The 22,409-nt window shown below is 37.1% G+C and overlaps 2 protein-coding genes across 7 annotated transcripts in view; both read left to right on the forward strand.

The window, feature by feature from the left end:
- Positions 1 to 6,683, forward strand: part of LOC306874498 (bombesin receptor-activated protein C6orf89 homolog) — a 10,383-nt gene extending 3,700 nt beyond the window's left edge. The window contains exons 3-8 of one of the 2 annotated variants that reach the window (XM_079424606.1): positions 407 to 572; positions 3,904 to 4,040; positions 4,123 to 4,217; positions 4,318 to 4,480; positions 5,204 to 5,327; positions 5,417 to 6,649. In XM_079424606.1, coding sequence (XP_079280732.1) covers positions 407 to 572; positions 3,904 to 4,040; positions 4,123 to 4,217; positions 4,318 to 4,480; positions 5,204 to 5,327; positions 5,417 to 5,499 — 768 coding nt within the window. In that variant the 3' untranslated portion in view covers positions 5,500 to 6,649. Of the gene's footprint in view, positions 1 to 406; positions 573 to 3,903; positions 4,041 to 4,122; positions 4,218 to 4,317; positions 4,481 to 5,203; positions 5,328 to 5,416 lie in introns of both variants that reach the window. The other variant, XM_079424607.1, reaches the window with a different exon arrangement.
- Positions 6,684 to 7,218: 535 nt separating this feature from the next.
- On the forward strand, positions 7,219 to 15,832 carry LOC306875235 (zinc finger protein 76-like). 5 transcript variants are annotated; one of them, XM_079425715.1, is made up of 13 exons: positions 7,219 to 8,696; positions 8,893 to 8,980; positions 9,909 to 9,992; positions 10,447 to 10,524; positions 10,598 to 10,731; positions 12,116 to 12,187; positions 12,674 to 12,790; positions 13,044 to 13,245; positions 13,501 to 13,680; positions 14,433 to 14,633; positions 14,705 to 14,898; positions 14,971 to 15,075; positions 15,413 to 15,832. In XM_079425715.1, the coding sequence occupies exons 2-13, from the start codon at positions 8,905 to 8,907 to the stop codon at positions 15,494 to 15,496; spliced, it is 1,527 nt and encodes a 508-aa protein (XP_079281841.1). In that variant the 5' UTR covers positions 7,219 to 8,696; positions 8,893 to 8,904; the 3' UTR covers positions 15,497 to 15,832. The 5 variants fall into 5 exon arrangements, with proteins under 5 accessions (XP_079281841.1, XP_079281840.1, XP_079281842.1 ...); XM_079425714.1 differs by having other exon boundaries at positions 7,221 to 7,252; XM_079425716.1 differs by having other exon boundaries at positions 7,249 to 8,564.
- Positions 15,833 to 22,409: the final 6,577 nt, after the last annotated feature.

Raw genomic sequence — 22,409 nt, forward strand, 5'->3', positions numbered from 1 at the left:
GTTGTTTATATATTAAACATTTTTATAATATAAATTATATAAATATATACATGTAAATATTTTCAATATATGCTGTATGTGTGTGTATTTATATATACTTCATAAATATACACAGAACACATATATTATGCAAAGAAAAACTTATTTTGAATGTGATTAATTGCGATCAATCCTTTGACAGCACTAATATATATATATATATATATATATACACGTACATACATTATCACATCCATCGCATGTGTATACATCTTTTATATTTACATTTTTGTCAAAAAAATTGCAATTAGATATTTTCCCCAAATCGCACAGCCCTAATATATATATCAGTATTGGCATGTGTAGCGCCTGTCACAGATTGTGTGTGTGTGTGTGTGTGTGTGTGTGTGTGTGTGTGTGTGTGCAGCTGCTGCTGGCGCTGGGGGTTCTGCTGATGGCGGTGCTGGTGTTCACGTATCCTCATAGCGCTCATCTGCTGGACTCCTCGAGCACAGCCGGACTCAACAGCTCATCTCCTCTCAGTCACGCACGGCTGCTGGAGCTGCCCATCACCAACAAATACAACCTGCACGGTGAGACACAACACACACCAACACACACCGTCAGACACGCAGTGTTGGGGGAAGTTACTTTTAAAAGTAATTGCAACAAATTTTATTGTTTGGGATAAACCCCTTGAGATGCATCATCTTGTTTTCAAGAGGGTCCTATTACACAAGAATCCAGTATAGAATACAATATTGCGTTACTCCCTAAAAAAGTAACTAATTACGTTACTTAGTTACTTTTTATGGAAAGTAATGTGTTACGTTACTTTTGAGTTACTTTGTAAATCTGGGCAGGGCTTGATTTGTTTTTAATATAAAAAGTTGTTCTTGTACAAATGTAAAGCCCTTTCACAGCAAAAGTGAAGTGAATCCGGCTCAGACTGAAGGAAATGTAGATTCAGGTCTGTACAGTAGAGGGCGCCGCTCAAACTAATCACATGAAGAATATGACGCAGGAGAAGAAAGATCAACACTATTCAGCAATAACTAAAATCAAACACGTGTTATTTCTGATTATTAGTATGATTGAACTGGATCATCGAAGCTATTTAGTCTAGAACTACAGTAAGATCATGTTGATATTTAGTCTAGAACTACAGTAAGATCATGTAGATATTTAGTCTAGAACTACAGTAAGATCATGTAGATATTTAGACTAGAACTACAGTAAGATCATGTAGATATTTAGTCTAGAACTACAGTAAGTTCATGTTGATATTTAGTCTAGAACTACAGTAAGATCATGTAGATATTTAGTCTAGAACTACAGTAAGATCATGTAGATATTTAGTCTAGAACTACAGTAAGATCATATTGATATTTAGTCTAGAACTACAGTAAGATCATGTTGATATTTAGTCTAGAACTACAGTAAGATCATATTGATATTTAGTCTAGAACTACAGTAAGATCATGTAGATATTTAGTCTAGAACTACAGTAAGATCATGTAGATATTTAGTCTAGAACTACAGTAAGATCATGTAGATATTTAGTCTAGAACTACAGTAAGATCATGTTGATATTTAGTCTAGAACTACAGTAAGATCGTGTAGATATTTAGTCTAGATCTACAGTAAGATCGTGTAGATATTTAGTCTAGATCTACAGTAAGATCGTGTTGATATTTAGTCTAGAACTACAGTAAGATCATGATGATATTTAGTCTAGAACTACAGTAAGATCATGATGATATTTAGTCTAGAACTACAGTAAGATCATGATGATATTTAGTCTAGATCTACAGTAAGATCGTGTTGATATTTAGTCTAGAACTACAGTAAGATCATGTAGATATTTAGTCTAGAACTACAGTAAGATCATGTAGATATTTAGTCTAGAACTACAGTAAGATCATGTTGATATTTAGTCTAGATCTACAGTAAGATCGTGTAGATATTTAGTCTAGAACTACAGTAAGATCATGTTGATATTTAGTCTAGAACTACAGTAAGATCATGTAGATATTTAGTCTAGAACTACAGTAAGATCATGATGATATTTAGTCTAGAACTACAGTAAGATCGTGTAGATATTTAGTCTAGATCTACAGTAAGATCGTGTTGATATTTAGTCTAGAACTACAGTAAGATCATGTTGATATTTAGTCTAGAACTACAGTAAGATCATGATGATATTTAGTCTAGAACTACAGTAAGATCATGATGATATTTAGTCTAGAACTACAGTAAGATCATGTTGATATTTAGTCTAGATCTACAGTAAGATCGTGTTGATATTTAGTCTAGAACTACAGTAAGATCGTGTTGATATTTAGTCTAGAACTACAGTAAGATCATGTAGATATTTAGTCTAGAACTACAGTAAGATCATGTTGATATTTAGTCTAGATCTACAGTAAGATCGTGTTGATATTTAGTCTAGAACTACAGTAAGATCATGATGATATTTAGTCTAGAACTACAGTAAGATCATGTTGATATTTAGTCTAGAACTACAGTAAGATCATGTTGATATTTAGTCTAGATCTACAGTAAGATCATGATGATATTTAGTCTAGATCTACAGTAAGATCATGATGATATTTAGTCTAGAACTACAGTAAGATCATGTTGATATTTAGTCTAGAACTACAGTAAGATCGTGTTGATATTTAGTCTAGAACTACAGTAAGATCGTGTTGATATTTAGTCTAGAACTACAGTAAGATCGTGTTGATATTTAGTCTAGAACTACAGTAAGATCATGTTGATATTTAGTCTAGAACTACAGTAAGATCGTGTTGATATTTAGTCTAGAACTACAGTAAGATCGTGTTGATATTTAGTCTAGAACTACAGTAAGATCATGTTGATATTTAGTCTAGAACTACAGTAAGATCATGTTGATATTTAGTCTAGAACTACAGTAAGATCATGATGATATTTAGTCTAGAACTACAGTAAGATCATGTAGATATTTAGTCTAGAACTACAGTAAGATCATGTAGATATTTAGTCTAGAACTACAGTAAGATCATGTTGATATTTAGTCTAGAACTACAGTAAGATCGTGTTGATATTTAGTCTAGAACTACAGTAAGATCATGATGATATTTAGTCTAGAACTACAGTAAGATCATGTTGATATTTAGTCTAGAACTACAGTAAGATCATGTTGATATTTAGTCTAGATCTACAGTAAGATCATGATGATATTTAGTCTAGAACTACAGTAAGATCATGTAGATATTTAGTCTAGAACTACAGTAAGATCATGTTGATATTTAGTCTAGAACTACAGTAAGATCATGTAGATATTTAGTCTAGAACTACAGTAAGATCATGTAGATATTTAGTCTAGAACTACAGTAAGATCATGTTGATATTTAGTCTAGAACTACAGTAAGATCGTGTTGATATTTAGTCTAGAACTACAGTAAGATCATGATGATATTTAGTCTAGAACTACAGTAAGATCATGTTGATATTTAGTCTAGAACTACAGTAAGATCATGTTGATATTTAGTCTAGATCTACAGTAAGATCATGATGATATTTAGTCTAGAACTACAGTAAGATCATGTAGATATTTAGACTAGAACTACAGTAAGATCATGTTGATATTTAGTCTAGAACTACAGTAAGATCATGTTGATATTTAGTCTAGAACTACAGTAAGATCATGTTCACACACAACGCTCTGCACTTACTCCTGATTTCTCTCAACACCAGAGCTGTCACTCAATACATCACAAACACAGGAACTGGAGTTATGCATTTGAAAAATAACTCAGATATTTCCTTCTGAATTTACAAGTAATGCGTTACTTTACTAGACACTTTAAAAAGTAATCTGATTATGTTACTTGTAATGTGTAATCGCGTCCATCTTAACGTGTGTGTGTGTGTGTGCAGGGTTTCACGAGTGGTGGGCGTCCGGTGTGTCTCAGATGCCGCAGGTGAACTGCTCGGCCTGCGCAGACGTGACTGAAGTGCTGGAGCTGAGAGCGTCTGCGGAGATCATCAGACACACACAACCACTGCTGCTCAAGGTACAAGAATCCAGTATAGAATACACACACACACACACAGTCACAGTGTGTGGTGATGGAGGTTAATGTGTGTGTGTTTCAGGGCGGAGAGTCTCTGTCTCGCCGTGTGTCTCATCTGGAGCAGTTCTCACAGCTGCAGACGCTCACAGCAACACCGGCCAACTTCACCCTGCTCTGGTAACCAGCAGCGCTCTGATTATTAGATGATCGTCAGCATCTGTATCTGTGTGTCTGAAGCTCGTGTGTGTGTGTGTGTGTGTGTGTGTGTGTGTGTCAGGAGTTTCTCGTCCAGTCCCAGAGAGACGCTTCTCCAGTGGTTGTTTCCAGACACTGAGCTCTGCCCTCTGCTGGAGAACACAGGAACAACTCTGCAGCGCTGCCACCTGAGCAACAGACCCAGCACTCCACACACGGTCAGAACACTGCTTCACATACAGCCGGTAAAATAACTATTGAACACCTCAACATTTTTCTCAGTAAATATATTTCTAAAGGTGCTGTTGACATGAAATTTTCACCAGACATTGGTAAAAACCCAAGTAATCCATACAAAGAAAACAAATAAGTTCAGAAATGAAGTGAGAAGTGAGAAAAATGGTGACATGTTCAATACTTATGTTACCTGCTGTATTCTATATATGTATGTGTATAGATAATTGTGTGTGTATATATATATATATATATACACACACACACACACACACACACACACACAGTCAAACCAAAAATGATTCAGACAGCAGACATAATTTTTTAAATATTTTTTTACTAGTGGGTGCAGGACACTATAGTTCATAAATGTAAGTGAGGATAACAAAATAAAGTAAACTGTGACACATTACACCCAAAAATTCTTCATACAGTGGTCTTCCAGTAAAATTTGGTATTTGGTATTCTTTAATTGCTAATGTGATCTTTTCACACCACAGACTGAACAGAATGAAGCATTGCTTGGTGATTGGTTGAGCTAAATTGGTTTTATCTAATTATGTTCTTAAATGTAACAGCTGACAGCTATTCAACACAATTCATTACATACCTTTCTATCAAAGTTACCTGACATTATGAAGATCAATGAGTTTCTAAACTGTGTTACTGTGAGACGTGCTGAATGAGTGTAGGTTTGACTGAATATGACGCACATCTCTGTGTTGTTGTTGTAGCGTGTGCAGGTGTTGGGCTGGCTGGTGGTGGCCGAGGGCTCTCCGTCGGTGCGTGTTCTTCCCGTCCAGCGATGCCAAAACCACTGCCGCTCCTTCAGTCTGTGGCTGGAGCCGGGAGACATGGGTAAGACTCATCTCTCAGAGCCGTGAGCTGCAGACGCCGGCCGGAGCGCCTCTTCATTACTGTGCTGCTTCTTCTTCTTCTGTGCGCAGTGCTGGCCGACCCGCGCTACTGGCTGATGCAGCTCCTCCCGTCTGGAGCTCAGAGAGTGCTGTGTGACGGCCCTGTGCTCTGAGACTCTGTGCCTCGGACTGATCCAGGCTGGACGCCGCAGGAAGTGACCTCAGCTCTTGGGTTCTCCTCCTTCAGACGGCGCTGTTTCTGCTGAACTTCTGTCATGTTTTCTGATCCTCGCCCCAGACGCTCGGAAACACGTTCGCTCGCAAACTTCAAAGAAACTGTATTTTGTTGAAAGGAAATCAAACCTATTTTAGGATATTTTAGTACATTTTGGCATTGTTTTCATGGCCGTTCAGCACATTTCGTCCTCATTACTGGGATGCAAAAAAAACTATTCTCATTACGGTTACAATTCAATTAATGTTAATATATAAAGTCAACTATTTTTACATTTTATGATAATTGTTGTAGTGACTGAATTTAAATAAGAGTACTATTTCTGGAATAATATGTTTGTGTTATGGTAACGGTAATGAGATTAAATATAACTGATATACTGAAGTCAAGAATAATTTTATCTGGAATAAACGAGAGAAAATGTTTCCATGTTATGATAAATCTTTGTTTAAAGTCGGTAACGAGAGTTGTGTGTATTTTTCATTATTATGATGTTCAGAATCTCTCTTATATTATGGTCTGGTTTTGGTGACGGTAATGAATGATCATATTTCGGTAATGAGGATGTGTGTGTGTTACGGGAATGACAGTGAGAATATTTAGTAATATTATGGTAACGAGAATCAGGAGAATCTGTTCTGATTACGGTAATGATGGTAAATATGTTTGCATCGCAGTAACGTGTCGGAAATGTGTTTTATTGTCATGAATCTGTGTTGCAATGTGATCCGCGATCAGCCAATCAGAGCACTTTAAATGTTGGCCTTCAGCCGATGATGTCACATCCTGTCGAGCGATGACATCACCGCCGGTTTAACGATGTGTGTGTTTCCTGTAGTCGAATGATGATTGTGATGTACACAGTAAAGTGTGGAAACAGATGAATACAGCTGAGACTAAACATACATGACCACATAGATATCAATTAGATATAGAATTATAAATATATTAGTCATTTTAATCTGTGTACAGTACTTGAGAAATAAGACACACAAGGTATAATAATGCTAAAGGTAATATCAGTATTCGCCAACAGTGCTGAGATTCTAAGAAGCTTTTTGAATATAATAAAGGTAAGCTTTTGCTGTATATCAGTGAATGTTTCTGAATAACATGTCCTCCACATGAGCTGTATTCTTCCGGTTCCGGGTTATTAAGAGATGGAACGCGGCGGAAGTGAATGTGGAGGACCGGATGTGAGTCTCTCTGTAGACGGCAGGAGGCGCTCTGTGGCTCAAACACGTGACTTCGGAAATTATATAATGTCATTATTATTTGTTTTATAATATATATATATATAGTATTTATTAACAGAAATAGGGGGGAAATCAAAAACAGTAAATCTAACGCCCATCATAACAAAATAATTTATACTGTGAGATGCTACAACACAGCTCTTTCTCAAACTTATTATTATTCGTTTATTCATTTATAATAGTTTTATCTGCAATAAAAGCCTCTTAAACATTGTGTATACTTCTTTTAACCGTTATTAGGTCATTTTACCGGTTTAATCGAATACATCTCTGTGTCTCCTGGCAATATAGACGTTTTGTTTTAATATATATATATATATATATATATATATAAATAAAGTGTATGGAAACAACCTGATTGTGTTTAGTGTTAGAGCGCCGCCTGCCGGAGGACCGTGATCGAGTGCCGCGGTGCATGCCGGGCCGCTGGCGGTGGTGAGTATCCCAGCCTGCGCTGCTGCTGCTCCGGAGAGAATGATGGGATAGTGGCGGACACACAGCAGCGCTGCACACACTCACACACACACACACATTATACACATTATTCCCGCGCTCTGTCCGTCTATGTGTGTGTTTGTGCGCGTGAGAGAGAGCGAGAAAGCAAGAGCGCGTGACACGAGGCCTGCGGCGCGCGCGTGTCTGTAAACACCGAGGGTAGCAGCATGCTACAGTATTATCAACTAAATCATGCTCCAGAAGACTTACATGCTGCTCCCGGCTCCTCAAACACACCGCGGTATTACCATGGTAACCGTGCAGAAACATGGTGTACTGTGGTACTTCTGTGTGTGTTGCAGCAGCGCAGATACGCTGCCTTTTACTTATTTTGACTGTCACCTGGACAGAATGTTGCTTAGCAACAGCACCAGTGTCTGCTGGATTTGTTTGGTTGTAGTCAACTTCTGTTGCTAAGCAACGCCAAAAAAGTTCGGTCAATTCGCGGCAAAATATCCGCGCAGCAAACACAGAATAACTCCTAAAATAATCATATTTGTGTTGATCAACAGGCGATTTCACCTGACCAGCACTCGCTTTAAACTCCACATCGCCTGCGGAAATTACTGCCAATCTAAACGCTTTACGCATAAACTGCTTTCCTAATTCTCATTATTTTCTATTCCATGTACTTTTATAAATACAACAAAATATGTTTCATTAAAATCAACATGAATTAAAGCCAATACAACAAATACTAACGTGATCACAAAACGTAAATAATTTGTTTTGTTGCATTGTTATAATGAGAATTTGCAAGAAAAATTAATTCATTATCATTCAAAATAATGTCGCAATTATTGATTATATTTATTGCTTTATTTAGACGGATAGAATAATAATTGACTATTACAATAATACATTTTTGTTATTATAATCTGGACAAATTAAAGCCATTATAACAAATACTGCCATGATCAACAAAATGCAATTTTAATAATAATTCATTTTATAATAATAATTAATTTCCTGTAGCTCAAATAGTAGAGCATGGCGCTAGCAACGCCAAGGTCATGGGTTCGATTCCCAGGGAAAGCAAGAGCTGATAAAATGTAAAAACTGTAACTTGAATACAATGTAAGTCGCTTCGGATAAAAGCGTCTGCTAAATGCATAAATGTAAATGTAAAGTGTTAATTTGGGGGGAAATCAGCTTCGTTAGCATTAAAACAGTGTTGCAATACCAGGAATCTTGAACCTAATGAGCCTAAAATGCAGAATATAAATGAAGCTATGGCACAGATGCACAGGAGGTGAGTTAGTTAGTGCGGTGAAATATGCACTCAATCACTATCACAAGCGCAACCGTTTCTGACGGTTAATTCTCATGACCAACATTGTGCCCAATTGTGTGTATTTTGCCGACGATAATTCCCCGAATAACGGTAAATGTTGCCAAGATGGTGCGTGAAATCTAAACACTTCACATATTTGAAATAAAACTGAATCCTTCTAAAAGATTTTGAAATATCAGTGGAATTGTATTGTTATTAGCCAGCTGTATTTGAGGTGTGAGGTATCAGATGATGACTGTAGGTGTGTGTAGTTGAGTTGTTTAGGCTGTAATGTGTGTGTGTTCAGAGCTGCAGTGAGATGATGGAGGGTTTGGGGCTTCAGGCCGTGGCTCTGAGCGATGGATCCACCGCTTACATACAGCAGACCATCAGTGGTGAGACAATACTATCAGTATTATAACTAGTGCTGTCAATCGATTAATCACAGTTTCTGTTTACATTATTTATGTGTCTGTACTGTGTATATTTATTACGTATAAATACAAAAACACATGCATGTATATATTTCAGAAAAATGTTATGTTTCTATATTAAATATATTTATATATAATAATATAAATGTATATACATGTAAATATTTTCAAAATATATGCAGTATGTGTGTGTATTTGTATATACATAATAAATATACACAGTACACACACATATGTAAAGAAAAACTTTTATTTTGGATGCGATTAATCGATTGACAGCACTAGTTTTTAATGTAATTTTAAAGGCTATTGTTCGCTTAGGTCTATTTTTATTACTTAATAAATTACAATTATTCGATTACTCGATATTATCAATAATTGGCTGATTAATCGATTAATCGTCAGAATAATTGGCTGATTACTAGATTAATCGGCAGACTAATTGGCCGATTAATCGACAGAATAATTGGCTGATTACTCGATTAATCGACAGAACAATTGGCTGATTACTCGATTAATCGCCAGAGTAATCGGCCGATTACTCGATTAATCGTCAGAATAATTGGCTGATTACTCGATTAATCGACAGAATAATTGGCTGATTACTCGATTAATCGTCAGAATAATTGGCTGATTACTCGATTAATCGTCAGAATAATTGGCTGATTACTCGATTAATCGCCAGAATAATTGGCTGATTACTCGATTAATCGTCAGAATAATTGGCTGATTACTCGATTAATCGCCAGAATAATTGGCTGATTACTCGATTAATCGACAGAATAATTGGCTGATTACTCGATTAATCGCCAGAATAATCGTCCGATTACCCAAATAAATGTTAGTGACAGCCCTGGTGTAAGAGATCTGATGGTGTTGTGATGTTCAGATGGGAGTCTAATGGAGGGAAACACGGTTCAGCTGGAGGACGGGACCACGGCGTTCATTCAGCACGTCAGCGTCCAGCAGAAAGGTGTGTGTTCACTCGGCGGCCATATTTGCAACGCCTCCGGGCAGCTCATACAAGACCAAGTCCTATCTAAAAATCTCAAAAACTGCCCTATGAAAAATCTGAAATGGACTGCCACATGAATGTTGTTGCTTATGTTGAAACAGTGTTTAAAGAGCGTATAACAGCCAATGCGCATGTGCAGTTATAATGCGCTTAAGACTGTGCATTTGCATTGGCTGGTCTAGCCTCCGGTTTCTAAAGCCCTGTTCACACCAAAGACCATAACTATAAAGATAAGCATATAAAACGATTAATCTTTGACAAGTACTAATTTAACCATTACAAAGTAGTCCAGAAAATTAAAATGGAATCTGCAAAAAATAATAAAACGGATTTCATAGGACTCTACTACTATAGGTGTCTTTGGTGTTACTCAGAGAGAGAGTGATATTGACGAGTGTGTGTGTGTGTTTAGAGTCGCTGGCGTTTGAGGACGGTCAGGCGGTGCAGTTGGAGGACGGGACCACGGCCTTCATTCACCACACACCTAAAGGTGCCCATACGCTAACACTCTTACATACACGAGTCCCTGAGCGCGCTTGACCTCTGACCTCTGTGTGTGACAGACGGCTTCGACCCCGGCGCCGTGGAGGCCGTTCAGCTGGAGGACGGCAGCACGGCGTACATCCACCACCAGACGGGCGGCGCTGTGGAGCTAAACGCCGAGGCCATCGCTACGCTGGAGAGCTACGCTAGCAAGGTCTGACCACACATACGTGACATGCTCAACGCTAGCCCTGATTTTTAGGGTTGGGTCTCAAAAACCGGTTCTAAATTTCCAATGTTTCGATTCTGTTTAATGATTCCTGCGTTCGCATTTTAAAGTGATTTAAGTGCGGGAACGGAAGGAAGTTGCGCGTTCTCAGCTCGTGTCTGTTCTCGAACTGTTCTGTGCGTTTCCATGGCAGGAAAGGATGTTAGGGCGGAAAACGTGGACGGAATCGTGGAATCCAGTCATAAAAACAGAATGTACAGTTTAACACGGAATTCCATAGAATTTGCCAAAGTTTGGATGAAGTAATCAAAAGTACGTCATTACACTTCAATCAAATCACAATATAGACTAGTATCTGTGAATATTAAGCCAGAAAAACTATGAATCGTTCATGTTCTGCGTGTCTCTGTGTGAATGAATGCCGCAGAAACACGTTTTATTTTTACTACACACAAACTAAAGCGTGTGACGCTCGCGGAGATTTCACCATCTGTCGTGTCAATAAATGAGGACGTAAATACATGAACATCTCCAGAACTGCTCTGAGAGTCACTTCATGAGTGCTTTACCCTTTGAGTAAAACTAGCATCATATGTATGCACGGCAACCCGGCAAAATAAAAGTTCAGTTTAACTTGAAGACATTGTGGCAGAAATGTATTACTGTCGTTCATTAGAATGTAAGAAATATGGCTAGGCTACTACTACTGTTGAGAAATTAATAAAACTTGATTTTAATTTGATTAATTTTCATGTTTTTATGCCTTCATTTGATAACCAGAAAAATGTAAATAAACCGAAAATTGTAGAAATATATAAAAATAAATAAATAAATAAAAATGTTATGCATTCAAATAATTAGACATGCTAAAACAGAATTTGGTAACAACAATAAGGTGTAAAAAAATAAAATAAAACAGTTCATAGAGCCCTAAATGTAATTTGTGTTATTCTTTTAATAAACTGATGTTAAATTATTTATTAAAATCATGAAACATATATGCTTTTTGATTAATAAACTTCAATTTAACCATTAAAAAGGAGTTAAACTGGAAAAAACTGGAATCCAGAAAAATGTAAATTGTATGACTGTTATTATTTTATTCTATTGTTTACTTGACTTGAACACTTTTGTGATTAAAGCACAGGCCTCAGGTCCTCTTCTGTTGCTGATTCTTGTGTTATTCAGCTGCAGCAGAATGATTTGTAAAAAGACACACAATAAATGTTTGACTTCATTCCTTTATATATTGGATTTTCTTTATCTTATTGGAATCGATAAGCAGAATCTGAATCTGTAAGAGTCAAACGATACCCAGGCCTAGTGCTTTTATATGTTCATAACTGCTGTTTGATTTGATGTGGCTCAGCTGACGGGGTCAGAGGTCGAGGTCGATGAAAACATGGAGAACACAAATGGAGCGGAGCAGACCAGCATACAGGTGTGATAGATTCACTTATTTATGTTTATTTATTTAAATAGATTGATCATTTATTCATTTTTAAAAATTTATTAATTTAGATCAATCATTTATTTATTATATTTGTTTAGATACAGACAGATAAATGGATAATTTATTGATTTTATTATTTAAAACAATTATTAACTTTGTTTATTTATATAGATAATTGATTGATTTGTATTAGTTTATTTAGCCAGATAGATTGCTAATTTGCTTTATTTAGATAATTTATAGATTTTATTGATTACAAGGCAACATTTCTAACTTCTGACTAACTAATGTTCAAGTTTTTCATTTTTTGTTTGTTTTTTCATTTTATTTGTGCACTTTCAATTGCCGATTTTTTTTTATTTTTATAGTTTTAGTTAACAATAACAATACTGCTTTGTTTATATAGATAGTTTATTTAATTTATGTAAACAGATAGATGCAGTGTGTGTCAATATAACGTGTGTTGTTTCTCAGCTGATGTTTGAGGGGAAGGTCTGGAGCTCCGGTAAAGTCCAGCAGGCCGGAGAGAAGAGTTTCCGCTGTGGACACACGGGCTGCGGCCGATATTACACCACAGCACACCATCTGAAGGTACAGAGCTTCCCACAATGCACTGGGGCAGAGCAGGCCGCTAGAGTCTCACAGCTGTGTGTACAGTTCAGGTCAAAATTTGTGGACTATATTTAAACATTTTTCATGTGAAATATCTTGCTCAGGTCAGTACTAAATAAACAATAACATGCATTTTGTATGATCCCTCTTATTTTGGTAAAATAATTCACATTTTGCAGATTCTGAAAGGGGGATGCTAACTTTTGACTTCAACTGTCTGTGTGTGTTGCAGGTGCATGAGCGCTCGCACACAGGTGACCGTCCGTACCGATGTGAAGTACCGTCCTGCGCTAAAGCCTTCGCCACCGGGTACGGGCTCAAGAGCCACCTGCGCACGCACACGGGCGAGAAACCCTACAAATGCCCCGAGGACATGTGCTACAAAGCCTTCAAAACCTCCGGAGACCTGCAGAAGCACGTGCGCACGCACACCGGTACGAACGCATAACCAAACTGAGTTTAAACGCAGACATTTCCAGCGATATCATCGATACTATTTAAACTGAACTAGGCTGGACGATCACATCACTGAATTCAGTGAAGAACTGCCTTTAACTGAAGATTGAGTGTTTACTATTGCATTATTAACACACTATTTTCCTATTTAATACTATAAGCTGCTTTGACACAATCTGTATGGTTAAAAGTGCTATAAAAAACTCAGCGACCTAACTGTCTTTCTCTCGCAGGCGAGAAGCCGTTTAAGTGTCCATACGAGGGCTGCGGACGCTCCTTCACCACCTCCAACATTCGTAAGGTTCATACGCGAACGCACACGGGCGAGCGGCCATACTTGTGTCCGGAGCCGTCCTGCGGAAGAGCCTTCGCCAGCGCAACCAACTACAAGAACCACATGAGGATACACACCGGTAACACAGTGCTCACATGTACCGCTGCTCTAATAATTTAATTCATGCTCTGTGATATTTCGCTGACAAAATCTGCGTTCCATATTGCGCAAGGGCGAAAAAGTTCGTAGATTTCTCACATGTTCAAGTTGATCGCGCAAATTTGCCACGTTGACCAACAGAAGGCTGGATGGTTTGAAAGCGGCTTTATACATTGCTACACTATTGGCAGTGGACCTTTTTTACATGTAAAATTTCACTAATGCGAACGCAACTTAAGTGTTAAGGCCTGATCACACCAAAAATGATGACTATAACAATAATAATAAAGTTTTAAAATCGTTCTAATTCTTTGAGAATAGTGAACCTCACACCACAACTATAACGATATGAAGGAACGATGTCCTTGGAATCACTTTCAGAACTATTTACTTTTTTTTTTTACATTTTATTCAGTTTTGTTTTTTACTTTAGGTTTTGGTAATTTTGCTGTGTGCTTGTCATTTTTCTTCGTTTTTTATATTTCTGTTTACTAGATTCAATTTATATTCAGTTTTAAATTTAGCAATTTTTGTATTTCAATTTAAACGTATTTTTCTTAGTTGTGATTTTTCCAGCTGATGTATGACTTTTAAAGAGCTCAAGCGTTTAAAGCGACAAGCAACAAAACTGCAACATGCTTATAATAAACAGCGTTATCATGTGTTGGTATGGATGTTAGCATTAGTTATCGGTCTTTAGTGTCTGTTTCATCGTTCTGTTTGCTGTCTCAGGTGAGAAGCCGTATCTGTGTACGGTTCCCGGCTGTGGGAAGAGTTTCACGGAGTACTCCAGTCTTTATAAGCATCACGTGGTTCACACGCACTGTAAGCCGTACACCTGCAGCCACTGCGGGAAGACCTACAGACAGACGTCCACGCTGGCCATGCACAAGCGCACCGCGCACGGAGACTTCGACACCGTGGAGGACGCCGGTACGTCTTTCTCTTAACTTGCTTTCACTTTCACTGAATTCGAAGGCACTTACGAACAATTTCACGTGCAGATGCAGAGGTTTTCGAGGCGTCGCCGCAAGACGCCGAGCAGAGCGAATGTGATGGCAAAGTCACCATGGAAACCGATGACAACATCAGCTCACACCTGCAGGTGCTCGGCACGGCCGTCACCATGGTGACCCAGGATGGAACCAGCGGCGGGCAGCAGCTCACCATGGTAACGGATGGCAAAGAGCTGCAGCCGGTGGGTGTTATGGGATGGACGGTGTTGTGTGGTCATCAGAGCTCAAATCACTAACTGTGTTCGTTCCTGCAGGTTGCCATAGTAACGTCAAACGGCATCATGACTGAAGTGAACGCGTCGCCATACCAGCAGGTGGCGCTGCTAGCAACAGAAAACGGCACACAGATCGCAGTACAGGTACGAAACACGGCTAATTACTCTGATTACAATACAACGTTTTAGCTGAAATAACTACCTTAAACTTATCTTCTATTCGCGGGTTTGGCCTCATATTGTTTGCTGTGTTTGTGTAGTCAACATAAATTATCAAAAACTTGAAAATGTAATTAAAATGTTATCGTAAATAGTACGCCATATTGGTATACTGTTTTAATATAATCATTTTGAAACAAAAAAAACTTATAGTATGGCAATTTATTTTATTCAAGAAAAGCTATATAATATTATTGTAGTTTGTACAGTATATAGTGAGGATGTTGTTGTTGAACTGTTTGTGTTGTGTATATATATGCAGTTAGAAGATCAGCAGACGTTAGAGGAGGCGATCACCATGGCAACAGCAGCGATTCAGTACAGCGGACTGACCTCAGATCAGTGACGGACGCCTCTTCTTTAGTTTCTTTAACGATTAGCGTGTATGAGAATGAGTTTCTGCAGTCTTAAAGGGCCTTTTTTACCTGCTTTGAGCCAGTAAGATGAAAAATAAAAATGTATATTTGTTAATAAATAAGCTTTATCCATTAACTCTTTGTTAAATGTGTTTTTTAAATGATTAAACATCGTCTACTCTTCAAACGAGAGACGCGACGAAAACCAGAACGAGAAAAATGACTGTCTTCGCTGATCGATCCAAACAGGGGCATTTGCTTGTCGTTTAATTGTATTTTGCAGAACATTCTTATTAAAATGTCTTTATTTTCTTCTTACGATTATTTATGTTGGCTTTGTATTGTATTTGTGAAAAACAACGCTGCTGTGCAGCTGTCACAAAAAGCACATCCAAACTGATTTTCGTCCTCATATTTAATTTCAGCGGCTTAATGTGAGAAATATTATACATGTGTGTTGCTAGAAGAGATCTAGAAAAACTTTAATAATCCTAAATATTTACTTACTTACTTACTTACTTTTGTCATTTAGCAGACGCTTTTGTCCAAAGCGACTTACAAATAAGAAAAAGTAACTAAAACTAAAAAACATATAAAAATATAAAAATATTTCTGAAGCTATATTTTTAGTGCTGCGTTTGACACTATAGACCATGATATACTCATAGATCGACTACAAAACCATATTGGTATTCAAGGGCAGGCTTTAAGATGGTTTAAATCATACCTGTCCGATCGCTACCACTTTGTTCATTTAAATGGAGAGTCATCACAATTATCACCAGTAAAGTATGGAGTACCACAAGGATCAGTCCTAGGTCCTCTTCTATTTTCAATATACATGTTGCCTCTTGGTAATATTATTAGAAAATACGGGATTAGTTTTCATTGCTATGCTGATGATACTCAACTATATATCTCAACAAAACCAGGTGAAACTTCTAAACTATCTAAGATAATAGATTGTGTAAAAAATTTAAAAGATTGGATGACCAATAATTTCCTCCTATTAAATTCAGATAAGACAGAGATATTACTTATTGGACCAAAAAACAATACACAGAATCTCTTGGATTACAATTTACAACTTGACGGATGCACTGTCACATCCTCTAAAGTCAAAAATCTGGGTGTTATATTAGACAGCAACTTGTCCTTTAAAAATCATATTTCCCATGTTACAAAAACAGCATTCTTCCATCTTAGAAACATTGCCAAGCTTCGAAACATGCTACCTGTTTCTGATGCAGAAAAGCTAGTTCATGCATTCATGACCTCTAGACTGGACTATTGTAATGCACTGCTAGCTGGTTGTCCTGCATCTTCAATAAACAAGCTACAGATAGTCCAAAATGCAGCGGCTAGAGTTCTTACAAGGTCAAGAAAATATGATCATATTACCCCAATTTTACAGTCTCTGCACTGGCTACCTATTCAGTTCCGTATCATTTACAAAATATTATTACTTGCCTATAAGGCCCTAAATGGTTTAGCTCCTGCGTACTTAACTCGTCTTCTACCACGCTACAATCCAACCCGCTCCTTAAGGTCGCAAAACTCTGGACTTTTGGTAGTACCTAGGATAGCAAAGTCCACTAAAGGAGGTAGAGCTTTTTCACATTTGGCTCCCAAACTCTGGAATAGCCTTCCTGATAACGTTCGGGGTTCAGACACACTCTCTATGTTTAAATCTAGATTAAAGACACATCTCTTTAGCCAAGCATTCACATAATGCATTTTATAATCTTGTACTGTAGTATATCTGATCAAATGTACATTATTATTATTCTTTAGCTTGGGATGGAACAGCAGCTACGCTAATTATGTTTCTATTTGTCTCTGTTTCTGCCACGGGATTAACATCCCGTGGTAATTAGGAATGACAGAAGCTTCAGTCTGGATCCAACCCCTAAATGATCTGAGATGACCGAACACCTGAGAAAAGATAATGCCAACCCCTCAGAGGATGCCAACGCTCAGACAACATACAGAATTACCAAATGACCACTGGAACTAGTTGAGACCTTACAATCTGACTTTGCTGCAGTTAAATTGAACTGCTGGTTTGTTGGCCAGAGGCCAATATTTGATATTGATATTGTGATATGTTTGATATTGATATTGTGATATGTTTGATATTGTGCAGTTGCTTTGACACAATTTACATTGTTAAAAGCGCTATATAAATAAAGGTGACTTGACTTGACTTGACTTGAAGCTCACTGAGGTAAAAGCCGTTAGAAGACGCGCGCTGTTTTTGATTTGAATCTCCCGCTAAATCAGTGAGAACAGCACTGACGTTATTCAATATGGCGGTTCTTAAACAAACAAACAAACATACATTTATTTACTCACCTAAGCGCCTTTATGGGCATTTCTCTCGTTCATGGCTGCAGTACTGTACTGTGTCCAGCAGAGGTCAGCAGATTTACTCTCTAAATGATCTACCGAAACTATGTGTTTGTTTACGCTAACAGAACCTCAAAGAATAACACTTACAGAAATAAATGAGGACCTACCGCAATCATCAAGTTAATAATGACTACCCAAACACTAACCTTATTTATTATTTTTTTACATTTTAAAATGTTTTGCCTCAGTTGAAGTGACAAATATGAACAAATATCGAGATATGTTTAACAGCTTCTTTACTGGTTGTTTTTTTTAAATATGTCTTTCCAGAATTTGTTGAATCAAAGACTATGAATTGTAATTCCGTGTTTTACAGCAGTTCTCTCTCTCTCACACACACACACACACACACACATACATGTACTCAGTTCTTCCTCGACAACAGTCTCTGATTGGCTGAGCTGCTGTGATGTCAGCCAGTGACGAGAGGGGGCAGAAAAAAGCAGTGGTTTTTGGGGTTTCCTCCACAATACTGACTGGAAACATCTGTGTGTGTGTGTGTTTGTGTGAGTACAGGAGAGGAAGTTAAACCAAGGACACACCCAGACTAAGATCTCACACACACCCGTGTGCTGGTGTCAAGTTTTCTTATCTGAGCTGATGAGGGTGGGGTGTGTTTGGGTGATACACTGACAATACAAATAAACTCTTACATTACTGCCAGATCTGTTCTCTGGAACAATATGTGCTGGACCAACACTAGTGTGTGTGTGTGTGTGTGTGTGTGTGTGTGTGTGTGTGTAAGCCGCTGTAGTAGGTTGTGTGAAGCGCTAAGCGAAGTGCCTCTAAATCTGTGTGAGTTTAGTCGTTCGGCTCTTTTAGGCCTTTTTGTGTTTGAAAACACAAGCGGCTGAAACAGGAAATACTCTGAATTCTGGGCTGATCTCTTCCTGTCACGACCGGTGATCAGGTACATGGGCCAAACGAATCACGAAACTTCACTTTAGAGTCTCAGATGTTGCTTTCTCGCGACTTCGTTGAGTTCTCAGTTGAGTTTCGTTGACGTTTCAACTTCACGAGTCAGTAGCTGTCGAACAATAAACGTCTATACGGCTATAAATTTAATATAGAACACTGATGTTTTATTATTACTATTACTAGTATTTTAGTGTATGTTATTACTTATTAGCTTTTATTTTTATATTTTGCGTTTTCCATAAAATGTTCGTTGCAATGATGCGCTTTTGTCATTTTTATTCTTTTATATATAAAATATATAAATTGTTTGTTTTTTATTTCAGTTTTAGCTATTTAAATTGTTTAAATAAATAGTAAATAAAATGCAATAATAAATTGAAAACTAAAAATAAATATTGCCTTGGCTAAAATAAGTTGAAATATTAAAGTATTAAAGATTATTAAAACTAAAACGGAAATAAAAAAAAAGAAGCTAATATAAATATATATTTAAAAAAAATGCTAAAAGCACATAAATGACTAAAACTAAAATCAGAAATGTAGCATTGGCAACTAACTGAGAATAAGTTGAAACTGAAATATTAAAACTTAGAGAGAGTAGCTCAGATCATCTGATGAGAAATGTGTGCATTTTGATTATTTAGTACTTTTGCTATTTAAAGTTAAATCTGAGCAGTCACACACATCAGAGATTACTAGGGTCTTTCTCAAGACCTTTTCTTCGTCATTTGTTCTGCGCTTGATCTCATTGCAGCAGGATTGGTTTCTATATATGCAAAGATGACTTGACTTGACTTGACTAGGAGAAACTGTTGAGGGTGTGATATATCTCACATAAATGCTCTGTGAAGGGTTAACCTGTCCTGGCTTGTGTTGAGCCCCAGCTGAGGGATTGTGATGGGGTTGTTTTGGTTGTTTGAGGATATGGGGGCAGGGTGTGTGTGTGTGTGTGTGCCGAGCGACAGCTGCTGATTTAGTTTCCCGGGAACTTTAGGACAATGAGACACTGTGAGACTTCGGCCAACAGCTGCCAAACACGTCAACACGACTAAATCACTTTACAGACTCCCACAAAACTAAATCTGCTCACGCCACTTCACTTTTCACAGCACGGTTTGTTTTGTTTCCTCCATTCTTTCCTCAGAGGATCCTGCTGGAGTCTCAACGGCGAATCAACAGTGAGAGGAAGGTTTTTAGTAAAAATCTCCATACATTCAACTTTTCTTTAATGAATTCAGTTCAGATTAAAAATGTTGTGGTCTATCACAGTGACAGAAATTTGTCTTTGGTTAGAGCTTACAAACAATGTCAAAACATCTATAACACACATGAAATAGTACTAAAAAATTAGTAGCAAAACTATTAGTAAAAATTAGTAGTTGAAAAAACATAGGAACCTATTACCAAAACTTATGGGGGAAAAAACATATAAACTTTGTACTGAAATTAAGATGATTTAGAAATATCAGGAAATTAGTAGCCTACTAAAACTTTGAAATTTTAGAAAAAAAAATAATAATTTACAAAAAAAAGTACTAAAATGTCATTTTTTATTTATTTATTTTTGTTGAAAAATCAGGAACTTAGTACTAAATCTTAGAAATTTTAGAAAAAGAACATAAGAATAGAAAAAAAAAAACATAGGAACTTTGTACTAACACATAGTAAACAAAAAACATGAACTTAGTACTCAAATTTAGAAGAATTCAGGAACCTAGTACTAAAACTAAGAAAAAGCTTAGAAACTTAGTACTAAAACTTGGAAAATTTAGAAAAAACAAAGGAGCTTAGTACCAAAACGTAGAAAAAACATATAAACTTAGCACTAAAATCTTGAAAATTTACAAAATTCAGAAACTTAGTACTAAAACTTAGAAAAAAACATAGAAACTTGGTACTAAATCTTAGAAATTTTAGAAACAGAACATAAGAACTTAAAAAAACAAAACAAAACAAAAACCCATAGGGACTTTGTACCAAAACATAGCAAACAAAAAACATAAACTTAGTACTAAAATTTAGAAGAATTCAGGAACTTAGTACTAAAAACAAAACAAAGGAAAAACATAGGAATTAGTACCATACCCTAGGGGGAAAAACATATAAACCTATACTAAAACTTAGACACTTCCCGGTGAGACTATGTTTTTTAAAAAGTTATTGCACCAGGGATAAAATATAAACACACAAAAAATGTCTCAAACTGTGCTCAGATTTGTCTGCAATCAAAAGTCTTAGATCCTACTATAAGCTGAAACGTATCTCATCAAATGATCTGAACTGCTCCGCATTAGTCGTATACTTTTACTGAATGATAGTGACTCGTTCGGCTCTGTTTTATTTCTCCGGAGGGATTTTAGGAGAGACATCTGAGATCTAGCAGACAGTGTGTGTGACACCCTTCCTCCACCCGTCTGAGACTGATGAAGTAAACACACACACACACACTCTGAATGGCCGTCGTTCACACACCCGCGGGACGCTGGGGCTTCATGAATGATGTTGTGAAACTCCAGGAGCATTCAGCTGAACAGGTTTGCTTTGCAAATCATTTGAGTGCGACTCTCTGATCCAGAAACGCGGGTGCGAAGGGGGAAATACCTCACACACACACACACACACACACACACATTCACAAACCCCCAGCAGACACGCTCACCACTAAAACACAGCGAGATATAGTAGTGAAAAAAAAACAGTAGTGACGTGACATACAGCCAAGTATGGTGACGTGACCCATACTCGGAATTCGTGCTCTGCATTTATCCCATCCAAAGTGCACACACACACACACACACACACAGCTGTGAACACACACACACACAGAGCAGTGGGCAGCCGGCCCGAGACTCGAACCTTTACGAGTCCGACTCTCTAACCATTAGGCCACGACTTCATATATAAAACAATCCTAAAAATCTCTTATGTACATTATTGTTAATCTCTCTCTCTCTCTCTCTATAAAATCTATATTTTCTTGCAATGTTGCTTTGATTAACTAAGTGGTGTTTCACCGAGAACAGAAAATGGACACAAAAAATATGATTAGTGAAAGACTTGTATTTTAGTCTTAAAGTATTAGTCTCTGTTCCTCACTTTCTGCTGTGGTGTTTCCCCCTCTTTCATTATAAGGAAGTGACATCATGAAAGTTGTTGTTTTTTACGGTATGGTCAAACCAAAGTGAGTTTCTCTCACAGTTTTGTTTTATCAGTATTTCATGACATTTAAACGTTTAATGACCTCGTCAAGTTTAAGTTCAACTTGTGTAAAAAAATATATGTATTGTACACAAGATACAAAATTACTCTAAATAATATGATTAGGTGATATTTACTAGTTAAGACCATCATGAGAACTTGGTCTGATTTTCTACCCTAAAAACAGAGAAATATTATTTCAATGTAAATCAGCTGTTTTCTTTGTGAATATGTATTAAACTGTAATTTATTTCTGTGATCTGCAGCTGTATTTTCAGCATCATTACTCCAGTCTTCAGTGTCACATGATCTTCATAATCATTCTAATATACTGATTTACTGATCAACAAACATTTCTGATTATTATCAATGTTG

This window comes from Barbus barbus (assembly GCF_936440315.1).
Source record: "Barbus barbus genome assembly, chromosome: 9".
NCBI lineage: Eukaryota > Metazoa > Chordata > Actinopteri > Cypriniformes > Cyprinidae > Barbus > Barbus barbus.

Bases quoted from the DNA above. Each gene is read 5' to 3' on its own strand.
- LOC306875235 (XM_079425712.1), top strand. From the start codon at position 7,505: ATGCTCCAGAAGACTTACATGCTGCTCCCGGCTCCTCAAACACACCGC. The intron at 12,188-12,673 runs GTGTGATAGATT...GTTGTTTCTCAG, and splicing joins CGGAGCAGACCAGCATACAG to CTGATGTTTGAGGGGAAGGT. The intron at 13,681-14,432 runs GTAACACAGTGC...TTGCTGTCTCAG, and splicing joins CCACATGAGGATACACACCG to GTGAGAAGCCGTATCTGTGT.